The sequence below is a fragment of the Hemibagrus wyckioides genome, linkage group LG21 (genome assembly GCF_019097595.1).
Source record: "Hemibagrus wyckioides isolate EC202008001 linkage group LG21, SWU_Hwy_1.0, whole genome shotgun sequence".
Classification (NCBI taxonomy): domain Eukaryota; kingdom Metazoa; phylum Chordata; class Actinopteri; order Siluriformes; family Bagridae; genus Hemibagrus; species Hemibagrus wyckioides.
In genome coordinates, this window is record NC_080730.1 from 4,038,070 (window position 1) to 4,057,265 (window position 19,196).

Sequence of the window (19,196 nt, forward strand, 5' to 3'; positions counted from 1 at the left end):
AAATTACATAGGCCGGTGTGACTACTAGTACTATTGTAGAGATGTTATTATGATTTGAAATGTATTTGTTATGCTTCCTAATGCTAGAATAGGTTCTTATTTTGTTGCTGTAGTTTGGGGACCCCTGCTCTAGAACATACACGAATACACAGAAAAGTGATCACGAGAAAACAAAAAAGAAAGATAATAATAATCCATGGTGCTTTAGGACTTCTGTAAGAACATGTTCTAGAGATTCTGATCAGTGAGTTATTCAAACTGAGATAGTGTTATGTCTGTGCGAGATTTTCCCACGATACAAATACCTCGCGAGAAAACTGTTGTTTATTTTTTTTAACGTCAAGATCGCGAGGAAATTAAGTCATGATAACGAGAAAACAACTTTTTTATGTCATAATAACGAGAAAAATAAATCGCGATAACCAGAAAACAGCTTTTATGTCGAGATCGCGAGAAAATTAAGCCGTGATAACGAGAAAACAACTATTGTTAAGTCGTGATGACGAGAAAATTAAGTCGTGATCATGAGAAAACAACTTTTGCTATGTCGTCATCATGAGAAAATTAAGTTAACGAGAAAACAAGAAATAAAAAAATGTTATAATTTCAGGACTTCCGTACTAAATTAACACGTTTAAAGCACATGTGGAAGAATAACATCAGTTTTGTGTGGTTAATGCTAACAAATGTTTCTTAGCATTAACCACACAAAGAGAGTTTGAAGACACCCAATCAAATCAAGTTGCATGACCGCAAACAAATTGTGTAAATGCAACTCACGTGGAAGCGGCGTATGCATTGGTGAATGTAATGAGCTGCTGTTATGAATAATAATGAATATATTCATACATTTATGGTATAGTGATGAAAGTCAAATGCGTTCAAAGGCTCCTTTTAGTAACATTAATGAAAATATGAGGTACTGGAATAAATTTGAAAGCAGGATATTTTCATTAAAAGGTCTGAGCCACATTTTTTTTTTGTACATTTTTAATGTGTGCTTTTCCACACTGTTTAATGAAATGATGAGTCTAATGAAATGTGGCACAGAGGAGGTGGTTAATTTGATCTCAGCTTGAGGCTTTCGTCAGGATTTCCCACAGCTCGCAAAACACTTTGCATTGTGTTTAATATTCTGTGCTTAGATCCCAGACCTGACTGTCTGTAGTTTCACAGTTTGGGTTATGCAACCTCTCCCTAATGGACCTCTTATGGAACCTGTGTTTGTGCTTCTTCAGCATTATCCATTATTTTCACTTACACATACACACACACGTACACACACATGGATGCTGACGAAATCTTGCGTTGTTGCTCAGCATCTGTTGGCCTGGTTTGATCTGAAACCAGTTCAGGCTGTTTGTTTGATTCCTACTAAGTCAGACAGTCAATAAGCTTCACAGTCAGGTTCTCAGTGATTGGCAGGTAGTGTTGAAGCTCCTCAGGCACAAGCCGAGGTCTTGGTTCCGTATTAGAACTGACTCAGACCCCCTGGCCCACTTATTTATTCTGTTATCAGCCGAACCGAATGGAAGCTTTCCTGCTGTTTTAATGTAAGGTTCTTTTTTTATCTGGTGGTTCAGGGGCATGACGCCTGCTGAGGCAGAAATGAACTTCCTGGAGAATGCCAAGAAGCTGTCCATGTATGGGGTCGACTTACATCATGCAAAGGTACAATACAGGAGCAACTTTTGCTGGCTCGATTTCAGGTTTGTTTGTCCAACTCTGTCTGCTGTATAATGCAGCAGTTTAGGATCTGACGAGGTTACAAGACTTCTGGATCTCTGGACACTTTTCAATGCTGCTACAGATAGATCTGAGATTTTTTTTTTTCTTCACTATGTTGATATTTTTTGAAGATATCCTGTTGTGCTGGCTAAGTGTGAACTCTGTACTGATTTGTAGTGTAAATTGAGGAAAATTGGACAGATTTCAATTCAACTACAAAGTTTATGACTCGTAACTCGAAATCCTACAACTCTTACTCATGAAATTTCAAAAATTATGATTCACACCTCTACTCAGGCTTAAAATCTTATGCCATTCAAGTTGACTTGGATTGCAGAGCCAATGACTTTGATTTGAACTCCCAAACTTTATGACTTGCAACTCAAATCAGACTTCAAAATGTTTGACTCGCATCTCAAATCAGACTTCAAAATATTTGACTCACAACTCAAATCAGACTTCAAAATATTTGACTCACAACTCAAATCAGACTTCAAAATATTTGACTCAACTCAAATCAGACTTCAAAATGTTTGACTCAACTCAAATCAGACTTCAAAATATTTGATTCACAACTCAAATCAGACTTCAAAATATTTGACTTGTAACTCAAATCAGACTTCAAAATGTTTGACTCAACTCAAATCAGACTTCAAAATGTTTGACTCACAACTCAAATCAGACTTCAAAATGTTTGACTGGCAACTCAAATCAGACTTCAAAATGTTTGACTGGCAACTCAAATCAGACTTCAAAATGTTTGACTCGCAACTCAAATCAGACTTCAAAATGTTTGACTCGCAACTCAAATCAGACTTCAAAATGTTTGACTCGCAACTCAAATCAGACTTCAAAATGTTTGACTCGCAACTCAAATCAGACTTCAAAATGTTTGACTCGCAACTCAAATCAGACTTCAAAATGTTTGACTCGCAACTCAAATCAGACTTCAAAATGTTTGACTCGCAACTCAAATCAGACTTCAAAATGTTTGACTCAACTCAAATCAGACTTCAAAATATTTGACTGGCAACTCAAATCAGACTTCAAAATGTTTGACCTGTAACTCAAATCAGACTTCAAAATGTTTGACTCAACTCAAATCAGACTTCAAAATATTTGACTGGCAACTCAAATCAGACTTCAAAATGTTTGGCAACTCAAATCAGACTTCAAAATGTTTCTCACAACTCAAATCAGACTTCAAAATGTTTGACTCACAACTCAAATCAGACTTCAAAATGTTTGACAAGGCCATATCGTTCCATCGAATATTCACAAACACTCATGCTTATAAATGTATTCTATCAGGATGTCCGTATCTGCACATGTGAGCGTGAACAAGGCACAAACAATGCGAAAGGTATCCAGGAAAAAGTAGATCTAGCACAGGCTATTCCAGGCCTCAAATACATTTCAGAGATTGCTGATACTTTACTCTCTTGTTTTGTGTCTTGCTGATCCTCTGAGGTAGGATTCAGAAGGGATTGAAATCATGCTGGGCGTTTGCGCCAACGGCCTGCTGATCTACCGCGACCGCCTGAGGATTAACCGCTTCGCCTGGCCCAAGATCCTGAAAATCTCGTATAAAAGGAGCAACTTCTACATCAAGATTCGCCCAGGAGAGGTCCGTCTCTTTTGATCTCGATTCTGTTCTCTGCCTATCATACTTATCCTACCAGAGTGGTGAAAGTTCTTCCAGAACAACATGAACTTTGGGAAGTAATTTTTCCTTAAAGGTAAAATAGAGCGAAAATGGTGCAGTAAGTGCTAGTTAAGTTTATAGTAGATTAGTGAGGAATTAATTACTTAAAAACTGTCATGCTGTTGCAGGAAAATAATCAATGACAAGGAGACATATCAGCCCACTTCATATCACGTCACATCCTTATTGATTATTTTCCAGTAACAGTATCCTCTGTCATGTTTTCTTCTTGATTCTGTGTTTCTTAAAGGCATGTTACCTGATCTTAGCATCTAGGAGCATAATGACAGAGACGCAAACCCCATTTCTAAGTGCTTTCTCGAGTCTCCGAGCTATTATGTGTTGCATGGTGTGGCTGATGAATGTCAATAAGACTGGAGGGAATAAGAGGATGACCTCTCTGATTTGTGAAACCCTCATGAGTCCTCTCTCAGCATGTCGGTCTTCTGAGTGACAGGCTTGCTGATGGTTTGCTGGCAGAACAGAGCCACATACATACGCACACATAAAGAGCTCCTTCATTTCCCACATCACAGCTGCAGATCAGTACCCAGAAAAAGGGATGAGATGGACAAATTTAGAGCGCCGCCTGAATGCCACGCTCCTGTTAAATGAGTCTGATTTGTCTCCTAGCTTAGCTTGGGAATCTCTCCTAAAGGTAACAGACCTGGAGTCATTCGTTTTATACGTTTTAAATCGTTTAATTAGGCCCTGGAGCAAAACAGGGGGCTGTGTGTGTGCAATGTTTTGTTAAATTAGCAAAGTCATTCATGATGTCATTGAAGCTTGATAATAAGTCAGTCGAGGACAGAATGAATCATCAGAAATGATCCTGTCTTCTATTCACAGTATGAGCAGTTCGAGAGCACCATTGGCTTCAAGCTGAATAACCACAGAGCTGCAAAACGACTCTGGAAGGTCTGCATTGAGCATCATACCTTCTTCAGGTACACAATCTTGCTTATAGATGGTAAGCCTTGGGTGGACCAGTGGTACAGCTTGAGAGTTCTTATTTACATCCTTCAGGTTCTCCGGTTTCTCCCAGAAACGTTCCAGTTGTTGGATTAGCGACTGAATCACCAGCCTCACACCTTCTGATAGATCAGGATTAAATGCTTACTCAAGATAAATGAATAAATATACATCCCAGCCTTGCTCATCACACCTTTTTGCACAGCATTCACTCAAACTTTAGCTGTTTGAACGGAGCCCTGGTGTGTTTAAGTCCACTTCAGTGCAGTTGATTAGGCAGGTGAGAACCCAGCACTCATGCGCAGGTGTGTAAAAATCTCAGTCTTATTCCAGCTGAACTCTAGTGCGATTTGAATATGAATCACTGAATCAAGGAATCGACTCACCAGCATGACTACAAATTATTTAGTTTTGTTCCACCGATGTTTAAAATATAGTTAGGCAATATTCTTCCCGACATTTCAGTCAGCTAATGTATTTTTTTCTTGTTGATGCAATTTGAATATGAATCTCCGAATCTCTGAATCGACTCACCTACATGACTCACCGGCACAAAACAACAAAAAAGCGGCACAAATTCTAGGCATTTTGAGTGAAGAAGAAAAACTAAACTAAACTAAAAATGAAAATAATCACTGGATGTGAGAAATGTTTAAATTTATTTAAATTTATTTATTTTGTGCGATTTTTTTATTTATTTATCTGTACTAAGGTAATTTTTTGCTAAAGATTTGTTTGCTTTTTTCCACTGATTTTTTAAATAAAGTTACGCAATATTTTTCCCATTTCCTTCAGCTAATGTATTTATTAGTTTTTGTTGATGCAATTTGAATATGAATCGAGGAATCGACTCACCTACATGACTCACCAGCAAACAACATAGCAGCAGACATTCTAGGCATTTTGAATGAACAAATACACAAAACAAAACAACAATTAAAATAATCACTGGATGTGAGAAATGTGTACATTTATTTCAAATTCAAATGACTTTTTTTTATCTATGCTAAGGTCATTTTTTGCTAAAAATTTGTTTGCCCCCCCCATCAATTTCTTAAGAAAAGTTAGCCAATATTCTTCCCAACATGTATTTATGTGCTGTATGAAACCCAACCAACCAAACAAGCCTAAAGTACCAAGACTTGAATCAAAAGTATTTAGACTTGGCAGATGGAAAAATTGTAGTGAAATTTTCCGGAGCTTCTTGGATATCCGAGGTGTGGTTCAGCTCGACTCTGTGATTTAAGCCTTGCTCTACTCTCTCTTCCTCTATTCGTGGGCTGTTCTTCATCTCCGTCTCTGTCTCCATCTCTGTATAGACTCGCTTTTAAACACTTGTGTTTCTTTTATTTTGTTTACACCGCTGAGAAGAAAACCAAGCACCTTTATTAGTAGTCATTTGTTCCAGGAGTGGTGATTTGTAGAATTGCAGCTACAGTTGAGGAATTCTTTCATCCTGCTTCACTGGTTTTCACGAAATACTTGCCTTTGGGTTTTATTTTTTTTTTTTTAGTGTACAGTTCACCACAGAGTTTATCGAGTACCTTCAGAATGTGGATTTAATCTGGGAAAGTGCACATTTAAAATCATTTACGCTATATAATTACACCTCAAGAGCAATAAGAGTCATTAAATACTTTTTAATAGTGTGCTACATTCATTTTCCCAGGAGTTTGATAAACAGTGTACATATTAATGGTTCAAATAACTGACCCCTGAGGGTCTCACACTAGTGACAAGCAACCGTAAAGTTTCATTTATTTTCAGAGACTGTAAGAGAGCATAAATAAATTATTTAATACCATAAATAAATGTACTGAAGTGTATAAATATACATAGTGTTGCCTCCTGTATTTATTCTTCTTTTTCTTCTTCTTCTGCTTCTTCTTCTTATTATTATTTAATCTAATTTAAATCAGTAATTATTATAATTGCTTTACATTAAATAAAAATAGTTATTATTATTATTTATTTATTTTTAAGTAATTAATTTATTTTTTATTTACCTGAAATAAAATAAAACTATGCTCTTATTATTATTTTTTTTTTTTATTATTAAATTTTTTGTATTATTTTTTTCCCAAATGAATCCTTTGAAATGTTAATTATTTTAAACGGGTTCTAGGCTAGGTTTTCATATAGAACCTTTAAAGGTTTATCCAGAGGGACTGAAGGTCCCTTTAATGTGGTACTGTAGATGGAACCTTAAAAGTATCAGAGTAAAATGATTAAATTAATCAGACTAAATAACTATTTTACACTTTTACAAAAGGGTTCCTTAGATGGATAGGGTTCTAAGCTTTCTAAAATGTTTTTACATGGAAGTGAGCTGGTTCTTGTGCTTCTGTTTGGTATTTGTTTTCGGTTTTTGATTCTGGGATCTGGATTTATTTCAATGGTAACAATAGGTAATAATTTACACTTTTAGTAAAAAAGAAAAAATGTATTCTGTGGTATATGCTAATAGATTTGTACATGGGTTGTAATTCACTGGAACTGTGTTCTACAGCTCTTCACAGAACCCTTGACTGACCTACTAAAAAACCCTTTGGAGCTAGATGGAACCTTTGCTACTTAAGAGTAAAATTATAATAAATAATGGCTATATCACTCCAAAAGCATTGTTCTAAAGGGGCTACCTCAAGGGTTCTTTGGGTAGTTAAGGGTCCTAGACTTTGTCCTTTGTATTGTTTTGTGTAAAGAAACATTCAGTCAGTTTTGACTGATTAACGGCTGTAAATTTATCAACTTTGGCTGTAGGGTTCTACAGAGAACATCTACAGAGGACATACTGTAGATCTCTTAAAACAGCCATAAAAAAGTAAAGAACCTGAATTAAAAAGAACCTGAATTGTACTGCATGTACAACCTGCTACCCGCTGATGCCTGATGTTTTGTTACAGGTTAGTGTCTCCAGAACCTCCTCCTAAAGGGTTCCTCGTTATGGGCTCTAAGTTCCGGTACAGCGGACGAACACAGGCCCAGACGAGGCAGGCGAGCTCCCTGATCGATCGCCCTGCCCCTCATTTCGAGCGCTCCACCAGTAAGAGGCATCTCCTCTCCCGCAGTCTGGATGGAGGTCTGTACACTTCCTTTGCGATCCTTCTGTTCTGCATCGAAACTGTTCATTTATTACAGAAATCAATTGCATTTGGAGTAAAGCTAATTTTCCAAGACGTGATTTTTCAATCCTCTTTCAAGCCGTTGTTTCACCAGCAGGCAATTAGAACTCGTGAATTAAACATGAATTTGCTGCATCCCTGAGGTTCTGCAGATACAAAAAGCTCATTAAAATTTTAAGGTCACTAAGCATCATTTTTTTCACCTTGTTGTCAGTACTAGCTGGTACTTTTTTCTTTTTTTTTTACCTTCCGTAAAGTGGTTCTTTTTTTACGATGTCTTTTTTACTTTAAGTGGATATCCACTCTCAAGCCTTAGGAAGTTGACCAAGATCAGGTTCAGGTCACTGTTAAGATGGGATTATGTTGTACTGTGAGCTATATCTTGTCATCTGATGACAGTCTTTCAAATCAGCAAAACCAATATCCAATATCAGTGACATCACTATCAGTTCAGTGTGAATCACAAGAGGTAAAAATGGAAAGAAACAAAAGGCTAAAGAAATGGGCCTCATATGAGAAAACAAGGACACTACAGTTTCTTCTAAAAGAGCTGAGAGTAGTAGCGACATTCCCCTATGACATTCCGTCATTTCAGATGTTATTAAAAAATGTATGGTAATAATAATAATAATAATAATAATAATAATAATAATAATAGTAATAATAATTTATTAATTAAATTTAATAATTTGTATTTATTTATTTATTATTCTATTTTTTTTTATTAAGCAATTATCACTGAAAATGATAATTTTTCATATTTACCTAAAATACAATGGAAATATTATTTTAAACAAAAAGGTTGAGTAGTTTATTGTTTTAATTGGGTTCTATGCTCAAGTTCTCAATAGAACCCCCAAAGGTTTAACCAGAGGGCCAACTGTACATGTCTAGAGGGTGCCAGATGGAACATTTATTTTCTAAGAATACGAGTAAAAAATTTTTTTTAATGGTCAAAAATCTGCTAAATAGCTCATTACACTTACAAAGAGGTCCCTCAGCGGGTTCCTTAGATCTGGTTCTAAAGAGTTCTAAAGTGGTTTAATGGGGACTACAGTGGTTCTTGTGGTTCCTTAAATAGAGCTGATTCTGCAGTGGTTTTAATTGGGACTAAAGTGGTTCTTGTGGCTCTGTAAATAGATCTGGATCTAAATTGTTTTAAAGTAGTTTTAATTGAGACTGAAGTGGTTCTTATAATTCCTTAAATAGATATGGTTCTTAAGCATTCTAAAGTGGTTTTAATTGGGACTAAATTGTTCTTGTCGTTTCTTAAATAGATCTGGTTCTAAAGCGTACTAAAGTGGTTTTAACTGGGACTAAAGTGGTTCAAGTGGTTCTTTAAATAGATCTGTTTTTAAATTGTTTTAAAATGGTTTTAATTGGGACTGAAGCTGGGGTTCCTTAAATAGACCTGGTTCTAAAGTGTTCTAAAACAATGAAATAATTTTTGCTCATTATTGTGCATCAGTGAAAATTGTGGCCTTTCTTCTGCTCTGGATCCATCAGAGTTCTCCAGGCCGCTGTCCACAATGTTGGAACGTCAGGACGCCATATCCCAGAGGAGCGAGACGCAATGTTTCTCAGGAGACGAGGACGGAGAACCTGACCTGAGTCTCGACCAGGACCAAGAAGATTCTAGTGTCACCACCCCAACCAAGAAGAAAGAGATAAAGGTAAAGAGAGAAAATGTGGCTGTGGTTTGAGGCACAGCTAAACATAACATCGAGCCGAGAAGAATTTATGACACGAAGAGTCAAAATAATTTAAAAAGAAGTCAAAACAATTTAAACCAAGAAGATTGGGGGTAGAAAAAAATACAGAGAAATGAGACTTAAGTGAAAGTAACGTAGCCATATATTTATGTACCAATATTTATCATTAGCCTTTTGACTTGCTTGCCTGCCCAGCTAATTAGATTAGCTGCTGGAATCAATGCTAACCTGGCAATCGTGCTAACCTGGCATTATATATAAACAACTGTTAGTTGTTTATATATCCAATTAAAGTTAGCAAATAACCAAAAAATTGACCTCATCATGCTTTTTAAAACAGATGACTCTGAGATTTTATACTAAGCTTTGCTAAACGAGAGAAGAAGTACAAGTATTCAATTTGAACAATTAAAACAATACTTAAGCATAGCAATGAACCCTTTTTACCAGTACACTAGCATACCAGTGTGGAAATCGACTCGTAGGACGTTTTCAGTTTTAAGAAATCAGGCTGTGAGTCTGATATAAAATGAGTCTGTTGGCTTTCAGTGTGTTTTAGAAGTGTGATTTTCCCTCTGTTGGATAACCTTACACAGAATTTTACTGGTTGAAGATATATTTTAGCTGCTTTTTAGATGAACAAGCACTTAGAGCAATTAGAGCGTTTTTGTTTTTTTGGAACTTTTCTGTGAAAATATCGCCTCTAGTAGGTTAGGAAAAAACAGAAATACTAATAAAACACTAAAAATTCTTAAAGTCCTGAGTGTCTACTTTCAAATGAGCTTCATATTAACCACCACTCTGGAGTTCCTTCCTCCTTTATTGCCCATTCTTCATGTTTGTTTCTTTCTTGCCCTTGTTTTTTTTTTTTTTAAATAATTCCCTAAGCAGCCATACTGGAGTTTGTACTTTTTCCACTGTGTTCTATTGGACAAGTCAAGATGAGTTTATTTATATCCCACATTCCTTAAAACAAAATAACTATAGAAGGAAATATAAAATATACCATATTTAGGTTACAAATAATAAGAAAAGAAAGTACTTTGCAAATAGGATACTGTCAGTTATAATAATAAATGAATTATTAGCTCAGAGAGATTAAAAGGGAAATGAGAATGGTCAATAAATTGACGTTGTTTCTAATCAGTTTCCAGAATAGTCTTTAGTCCTGAAATCCAATTAACTATAGGATGTCAGAGCTGCGTGCTAGCTATGCTAACATTCTTTTAATCTCTATTTAATTACTAAAACAACGTGTGCTCCTAGATTACAGCCTGGAAGCTGTTAAAATTAAAAACAAATAACGGACTAATCCAACCAGCTAGAACAGTATTTCAGGCTATTAGCAACGTGCTACAGGTACAACACGTTATGATGTCACTATGGCATTAAACTGCATACCACTATTTTGCATTCCAAACCTGACAATGAGGAACATTTATGTATATTTATTACATTACTTTATGGAATCTTTGGTTCCTAGACTAATTCTTCACAATGCTACTCCTACACCCTGCTTTTCACGTCTCATCTTAGGTGATCTCTGTCTTTCTTTTGACCCCATTTTGCTGACGAAAGGAGACTCATGATGCTAAACAGGAGGTATCATTCCCTACTGCAGTTATTCTGTGGCTCTGTTCATTCACATATCATCAGCGTTCGAAGAAACGTCCAGTTATCAACACGTGTAATTACATTCTGTGCTGCGGACGGTTCAGCGTTTGGCCCATTTATTACTCTGGCAGAAAAAATGAGCTTATGCTGTCACTCCAATGCTTGGATTAGCATTAAAGGTTTTATCAGCAAAACCTTTTTAAAGCAGTTCCCCCAATTTCTCATTAAAATGCATGGCAGAGGAAGAGAGGGACTTCATTCTCTCGTTATTCACTTGTTTTTGTCATCTTAACACATTCACTAAGCACATCCTGTCCTCTTTGTCCTCCATTTCATTCTATCTGTCTTTGAATGCTCTTTTTCTTTTTACTTACTGCCTCAATCTGTGTGCTTCTCTTTATTCTGCCTCCACCTGGGACTTGTCAGTTGGACATGGAGTCAACTCCTCGACACAAACAGGAGGTAACTCTTAGTCCAGGGGTTTCATTGATCTGCTATTAAAATCTGTCTTAAGACCAATAGATTTTTTTTACAGTGTGAATGCTTGCCAAACAGGGTTGACTGGCCAAGATAACTATAACTACAGTGGAACCTCAGCATACGAATGCCCTCCCTTAGGAATTTTTGTTTTAAGAATTGAAAATTTGCCTCGTCATACAAAGCATTTTTGGCATACCAACAAACTAAATGCTAGCTAAGTTGTATGTATGTCCAGGAGCCATTCAAAACTTGCTTGCATCAGTGGAAAGCCAACCAAAGCAAGTTTACCAATTTTACAATTTTTTTTCCATCAGCAAAAGCTGTTTCGATAGAGCCAACCCACGATACTAAAATTACCTTTAGCATGCATGGGTGGTCTGTTCTATTTTTAGCCCAAGCTTGGTGGCACGACGTCCTGTGAGGACCCTTGACCTGGAATGCTCGGCTTGGCTCTTTGTAAGCAGTTTACATACACTTCGTATCGGTAATATTGGTCATATTTTTGGGCGGCCGGAATGGATTATCTGCATTTACATTTATCTGCATTACATCAAAAATTTTCAACTTAGGAACTTGACTCCAGAACGAATTAAATTCCTATGCCGAGGTTCCACTACTGAACTTAACAAATGGCGTTGTTGTGTATTACGGAAATAACAGAAGATGAAAATTGTGTTGCTTCTTAAGCAAAGAAAATCATAAATTTGGGCTGTTGAGGGGTGAAACAGAGAGGTGTCAGGAGATTGCAAATATGAATCATGATGTTCTGTGGCTGAGAGACCCAAAAAAACCCCAAAATTGGGAGGAAGGGGTGCCATTACTTTCTCCTCTGTTATTCAGAGCAATACTGGAAAAAATTGGACATCTGTAATCTTAAATACTACTTGTTGTAGAGGGATGTTAACAGTTTCATTACTATTTTACAATCTTTTCCTTGACTTTATCTTTTCCTTGAAGATCTTTTCCTCGGCTAATTGACTTAAGTGTCCAAGCTGTCTGTTTAGATCAGATCATTTGGCACTGGAAATTAACACAAGCTGTGAATAAGATAAAAAAATATAACTGTGTAGTTAATTTTTGTCATTTGTGGTCATCGACTTTTTTCTCTTCAATGACCAACAGTTTTTATCTATCGCGCTCCTGCTAAACCCTGACCAACCTTGACTCCTATGAAGCAGTGAAAATCCTCTTGTCTCATCTTTCTCACTCTGTAGTTTCTGGATAAATCAGAAGACATGCTGCTGAAGCACCAGGCGAGCATCAACGAGCTGAAGCGAGCCTTGAGGGAACCCAACAGCAAGCTGATGAATCGGGAAAAGCGTCTCTCAGCGACCTCACCGGGTGACACGCCCGAGAAGAAGGCTGTGAGTATGAGATAACGTTAGGGTTGAGTACTGGAGCTGAAAACCTGGATCGTTCATGTGTCCTTTCTTTTATTTTCGACAGGTTTTATTTTTAAAATCCAGCAATGAAATGCATTGATGAAATTTGTCTAAATGGTGATGTGCATTACAGAATTGTATTTTCTTTTTGATAAAGGGTATTTTTTAAACTCTTTATATCTATCTATCTATCTATCTATCTATCTATCTATCTATCTATCTATCTATCTATCTATCTATCTATCTATCTATCTATCTATCTATCTATCTATCTATCTATTTATTTGTTTGTTTGTTTATTTATTTATTTATTTATTTTTATTATTTATTCATTTATAGGAATAAGCGGGTATAGACAATGGGTGGATGGATGGATTAATTTATTTATTTAGTTCGTTTAATTAACTTTTTTTTCTCATGAAACCGCTTCTTAAAAATCTCATCTTTTTGGTCAAGGTGCTTTGTTTCACTTTGGGATATTTTGAGTCATTTTTCATTGGCTACTGCCAATGGCATGTTCTGCTTTTTCTTTTTTTTACCCCTCATATTATTATTTTTTTATGTCAAACCAGCCCTGAAAGCTTTTAAAATGAACTTGTTTTTCTCCTGAGAAAATTGTACCAGTCTTCTATTAAAGGACTACTCCAATGATAAACTTCAAAAAAACAAACAAACAAAAAAAAACAACAAAAGCCATGATTGAGCGTTTGGTACTCTTTAAAATAGCTGAAGGGTGTTTTTATTTATTTATTTATTTATTTATTTATTTATTTATTTATTTATTTATTTATTTATTTATTTATTTTTTAAATAAATGCATGTTTTTAGAGTTTGAAATGACAAAATAATATTTTCCAATAGACTTCCTTGGGGCATGTTGAGTTCAGGAAAAACATTATAGACATCATGCTGTTTGGATATTTTGTGAATGATTGCTTAACAAAAAAATCTAACAATGAATCATTATGATATTATATGTTAACCGTTACCAAAACCTATCAGGTCCAACTTTCCTGCATTACTACACTGAAGGTTGTTTAAGGCTTCAGTTACAGAAATGACATGATAATGAGGAAGGAGGAGCTTTATATAAGCACGTATAAGGGAGTTTATCAAGAAAAAGTGGAAGAAGGTGAATCCCCCAGGTCAAACACAGAGAATAGAACTTTCCTGGTGTTGATGATAGCTGGTATTGTTGATGTGGAAAGTTCCAGACAAAGCCTTTGGACATCATTTGAGCACGTTGCCGGAAGTGAAAACTTATTCTACTACGTTTTGAAGGATTGTGAACTGACAGCCGATCAATATTATCTCCTTCAGCTATGATTTGAGAAATGGCAGTGCCTCCTTTCTTCAGAAATAATGTTGTCTGATGAAACTATCCTGGAGTCACTGGGTAGCATTGCTGCCTCACACTACCAGTGTGCCTGGAGAGGTGGAATTTCTGCCAAAGTTCTCTGGGTTTCCTCTATGTTTTCTGGTTTCCTCTAACCTTCCACTGGGATTGATAACTGGCAATACTAGGTGTGTGTGGTGTGTGCAGTAGACTAGCATCCCATCCAAGTTGTATTCCTGGCTAGACTCAGGTAGACTCAGGTGTTTCCACCACCACCCTGATTAAGATGAAGATGAATGCATGATCCAATTCTCCAGAATGTTCTGATTGGAAGCAAAGTTGTATCTAAAATTATCTAAGTTCATTAACTGCACCATAGAATTAATGGTGAATTTTCATTACAAGCTGCAAAAACAGCGTCTCTGAAGCATCATTAAGGATTTTATGAACTTGAAAGACATCAGATTTTATTTGGCACTTTGGGGCAGTAAAAACATCTTACAGTTTTGTTGTTCTTGCCAAACACCCTAGTTATCTGCATGGGAAAGCACAGAGTTGTAAAAAATCCCAGATTAGTTATCAGGGCTTCACATAAAATATAATTTATAGTCCAATTTGTAATGAATTTTTCATTTCTGCGTCCGTGGTGTGATTGTAATCATTTCCTGTGGAAGACTTACAGCACTGATTTCTTGCCTTACCTCTAAACTCAAGCATTTGACAAAAAAACACACTTATTTCACAAACATCTGAATGATGAAAAGTATTAAAAAGAGTGTTTAAATTGGAAAATTCCTTGGAATTAAGTTTAAACGTATCATGGTTAAATATCACAATCTTTAAAATGGTTATTTATTGAAATGGTTTCCAGTTCTGGCTTTGTAATTGGGTTCTGAAAGGCAAACAGTCGGTTTTAGGAGTCTACATAGAATTTTTAATGGTTCCGCCAGAAAAACAGATGATATTGAACACTTTAGCGATATTTTTTTCCTGATTAATCAGGAGTCTAAAATGCAGCTTCTTATAGTTCCAAATTTTAGTGAGTTCAGTCAGTTGTTGAAGGGCATTTGAAAGACATCTTATAATTAGTTTTGCATTAAAAGAACTGACTGCATCATACCTTCTGAAGACATATCATAATCCTTGCTTTGTCATGTTGATTAGCTGGCAAGATTAGCCTTAGCCATATGAGACTAAAAGAAACCCGTGGGACTTGAAGGGAACTGAATCTCATTGTGATCAAACTTCAGATTAGATTTTCTCCATTAAACGAGGCCCTTATTTATCACCTCACTAAATAGGATTGCACCAGATCACTCGCCTTTAAGCTTTAGGATATTGACTATTATCTACTGTGAGCCTCGATTTGTGTAATAGATTGTTAAACTTGTTCTGGAAATCACAAAGTTTTGGATCTTAGCCCTAAAAAATCTTCTGTGTAGCACTAAAACTAATTTGTGACTGGGAGTTTCTACTTGTTCCTAAGCCAAGAGAAAAGGCAGTGTTGACCCTGTTTCTACAGTGATTTCCTGAATTAAGCATTCAGACCTGCTTTTAACTTAAAAAAAAAAGTCATAACAAATGTCTGTTTTAAAATGGGTTTCTCCTAAATCCTGCAGTTAGGATCTATAAGAGTTTTTCCTAGATACCTACAACTCAAAAACCTCAAAAAAAAACAACAAAACATTTTATTGCAATTTTTGTTCAAGTAAAATCAAAACAATTGATTTTTCTCAGGCACTATTAACACAAATGCTTCCTTCTAGCAACCTCTATGCTCTCTCTAGGGCAATCTTTGAAGGTTTTGAAGAACTCTACACCATAAACCATCAATCATCCAAAAACCCTCAAGGAGCCCATTTTTCTTAGAGTGTATATTATTTTGAATTGGTTCTGTGATGGAAACAGGATATCCAAGTATGTGTAGGTGTATTGACAGGAAAATTGTTATCTTTTTCTTGATAATGCTAACTCTAACAGTTGGTTGCCAGGATTTTTCCAATTAAGCCAACTGCCGGAATTTCGGTGTGTGCAAAACGTGTATTTTTCTCATAATTGTTTGTATGTTAGTGTTTACTTGGTTTCAGTGAAGTGTCTAACAGAGTCTCCTATTTTTGAATTAACCTTAAACTGTAAATGGAGCATAGTGAGATAGCGGTTAATTACTGTTCTTCGCTCTCTCCTGCTGGTCTCGGGCATGACCGTCAGGAGGCAATTGGAGCAGGTGGAAGGGAACCTATTAACAGCCTTTCAATGGAGGACTTCATCCAGAAGACATTGGTGATTTCGCCCGAGGTCGCTTTGCTTGCAAATATTTAACTCCTAATGAAATAAGCTTTAACTGCCATACTTACCTTACAAAACTTTATCTTCGCCTTCTTTTGACAGTAAAAGCTAACGATCTTCCATTTGTATCAACACATAGGGTTCTGAGGAGTGGGTGTTAATTGAAAAACAGAACACTTACCAACTTGACTATGAAATAGAAGAGAAAGATAAGAGCAAAGCCAATGTTTCTTCCCTGCCTTTGGTCGCTGAAGTACCTTTAGAACGAAGGATGATACATATTGAAGTAACTGGTGAAGATGGTAAAGAAATGCAGGTTCAGATGGACACTTTTCCATCTCCGAAGATACCAGCAAAGGATGAATCAAAGCATGGTATCGACCTGAGCGAAGAAATAGTACCAGAGGTGTTGATTGAACCAAAGACCACAGAAACCCAGGTGGACATATTACAAGAATCAAAAGAGGAATACACTTCAGACAAACCACATAAAGAAACGAGACCACAGAGTCTGAATTTGGGAAGACCAGAGTTTGTGTATGAAACTAAAACCGAGACATCAAACATACAGCAAGAGGAATCTGATGAAGACAATAATACATCCGGAAAAGAGGTGACGCCAACCAGGAAACCAGGAACTGAAAGCTGGTCCGAACCCCTGCCTGAGAAGATAAATGAACAAATGAAAGAAAGGCCACTAAATGAAGAGAAGGAGAAGGAGCTCAACAAAGCCATGGAAGAAGATCAAGAGGTACCTGATCTGGACAAGACAGGGTTCGATGATGCCAAACAACAAGTAAGCGATCAACTAAAGGACGTGTTGGTTGAGGCAAAGAGCATTAATGTTGATGATCATCAAGATGCCTCTGACTCAATCAATGGTCCCATAAAAGATGAGGTTAAAAGAAGATCTGAGATCAAGTTTGAGGTTACCAAAATCATCATGATTGACAACAGTGAAAACGAAGAAGAGCCGGAGAACGAAAACAACCAGAGAATGGATGAATTTGTGCCTGAAAAAAAGATCAGCAATATTGAACAGGAGAGTCTTGAAGAGGTCCTGGCAGAAAAGGTGCAGAGAAGGACAAAGGTTGCAGGGCATGTTCGTACCGAAATAACAAGGATAGTCCCATTAAAACCAGAGAGGGCAAAGAGTCAAGAGTACAGAGATGACATAGATATAGGTGAAGAATCGAGACAGATGAAAAGACATTTTAAAAGACATAGCATGTATGAATCTCTAGAAAGACAGTTTGACCCGAGCAGGTTTGATTCCAGAGACACAAGCTCTTCGTATACTCTATTTACTTCCAACAAAACCACCAGATCTCAAGAGGCACCACCTTTATCCATGGTGGAAGTAGAACATAACATCTTACAAACCAATGAGCAGCAATCAACCACATATACCGAGTGTCTGCTCACAGGAAACACTATCCAGGATGAACAGATGATCAAATATACCCCTAAATCAGGGTATGAAGGTCTTCCCCAGTCTGATGAAATGGCCATGGATGTTCAAATGTTCTCCCCCAAGAACCAAGCACTGCAAAAAAGTGGTCCTCCAACTCCTCCGGTCAAAACCAAGAAGGTCAGAGAGTCAGGACTGATCCTAAGAAACAGCCGTAATACCAGCAAAGAACCTGCAACGGAAGCTTTGAAGAAACAGCACGGGGTAACTCTGCTTGGCATCTTCTGTTTTCAGTCATTGGAACAAAGCATCGCATGAGCTTCCAGTTGACTCACACATTCCATCATGTTCCTTGCTATTGCTTGAAAGCTCGTTTAACTTCTCCACCAGTTTCTGTGAAGAGAGGGGTTGGAGAAGGCCACACCGGTTTAGTGTTTTTGTAACATTGCCTGCGCATGAGACCATTTGGAAGCCCTGACTCTCCCATTCAACCCAACACCTTTGCTTTCCCCTCTCTTCAACCATGAGCTTTGCTTTTTCCTTCCAACCCAATTTCTACAGCTCCCATTTGTTGAGTTGTTGCAAGGAAATCAAGGCTCTCACATACCGCTTTGGCTCTGAGGTACTCATGATTTCTCCATGCTGTTTGTTTTGCTGAAGTCAGTGAGTTTCTGAAGTGGTTTCTTGAACAATTTGCATTGTGTTAATAACTCTATGACATTTTTGCTTGGAATTTCATAACATCCATGATGTTCCTGTTGGAAAACAGTAGTCCTAATTTATCACTAAGGTCTCTTAATTGCACCGGCTGAATCTTTAACATTTTTGAATTATAGAAACCCAAAATTTATGGCTAAGCAATCGGCCAGTCTCTGTAATGAAAACCATTGATCACAAGACCACTTTTCTCTTACAGCACATCATGTGATGATTGAACTCATAAAGAGAAATGTATGCTGCATGAGGTTTGCATCAAATATGTAACAGGCATTTGTAAATCTAAAAATGACTGTCATGAGACTCCTTGCCCTTCTCACTCCAACACAGAACCTGTTATTTATTTCACACTTTGCTTGCACTTTGAGGTGCAAACAGATTTTTTTTGGGCTGTGAAACAAATAAAAGGAATTTGAATTAGGCCAAGATCAGACGCAAAGAAAAAAAAAAGATCTACAGACACACTGGCACAAAAGAGTGTGTGGAGCCAGTGCTATGATAAGCATGTGAGAGCAACGTAATCTCACAATCTCTCACACTGTGATTGCCGAAAACAGTGTGGCTGCTGTCGAGCTTTGAATCACAAGGTTTTTGCTGTTGGTTTGTTTTGATTGCCCAAGGCAGGCCCTGAAATGGCCAACAAAAGCAGATGGTGTTTTCATGACAGTGATATAGGATGTTATTTTTTCCCCTCTTTTTGACCACTAGACAACACTGAGATCATGGCTGGA

General features: G+C 36.9%; 1 protein-coding gene across 10 annotated transcripts in view; it reads left to right on the forward strand.

Annotated features, from left to right (window-relative positions):
• The window catches only part of LOC131342293 (band 4.1-like protein 1), a 94,240-nt gene that overhangs the window by 65,164 nt on the left and 9,880 nt on the right, over nt 1-19,196 (forward strand). For 6 of the 10 annotated variants that reach the window (XM_058373016.1, XM_058373013.1, XM_058373014.1 and 3 more), the window contains exons 8-17: nt 1,584-1,671; nt 3,203-3,355; nt 4,283-4,380; nt 7,309-7,484; nt 9,034-9,200; nt 10,818-10,841; nt 11,280-11,315; nt 12,548-12,697; nt 16,260-16,346; nt 16,477-18,012. In XM_058373016.1, the coding sequence (XP_058228999.1) occupies nt 1,584-1,671; nt 3,203-3,355; nt 4,283-4,380; nt 7,309-7,484; nt 9,034-9,200; nt 10,818-10,841; nt 11,280-11,315; nt 12,548-12,697; nt 16,260-16,346; nt 16,477-18,012 (2,515 nt within the window). The remainder of the gene's footprint in view (nt 1-1,583; nt 1,672-3,202; nt 3,356-4,282; nt 4,381-7,308; nt 7,485-9,033; nt 9,201-10,817; nt 10,842-11,279; nt 11,316-12,547; nt 12,698-16,259; nt 16,347-16,476; nt 18,013-19,196) is intronic. The other 4 variants (XM_058373021.1, XM_058373022.1, XM_058373017.1 and 1 more) reach the window with 3 other exon arrangements.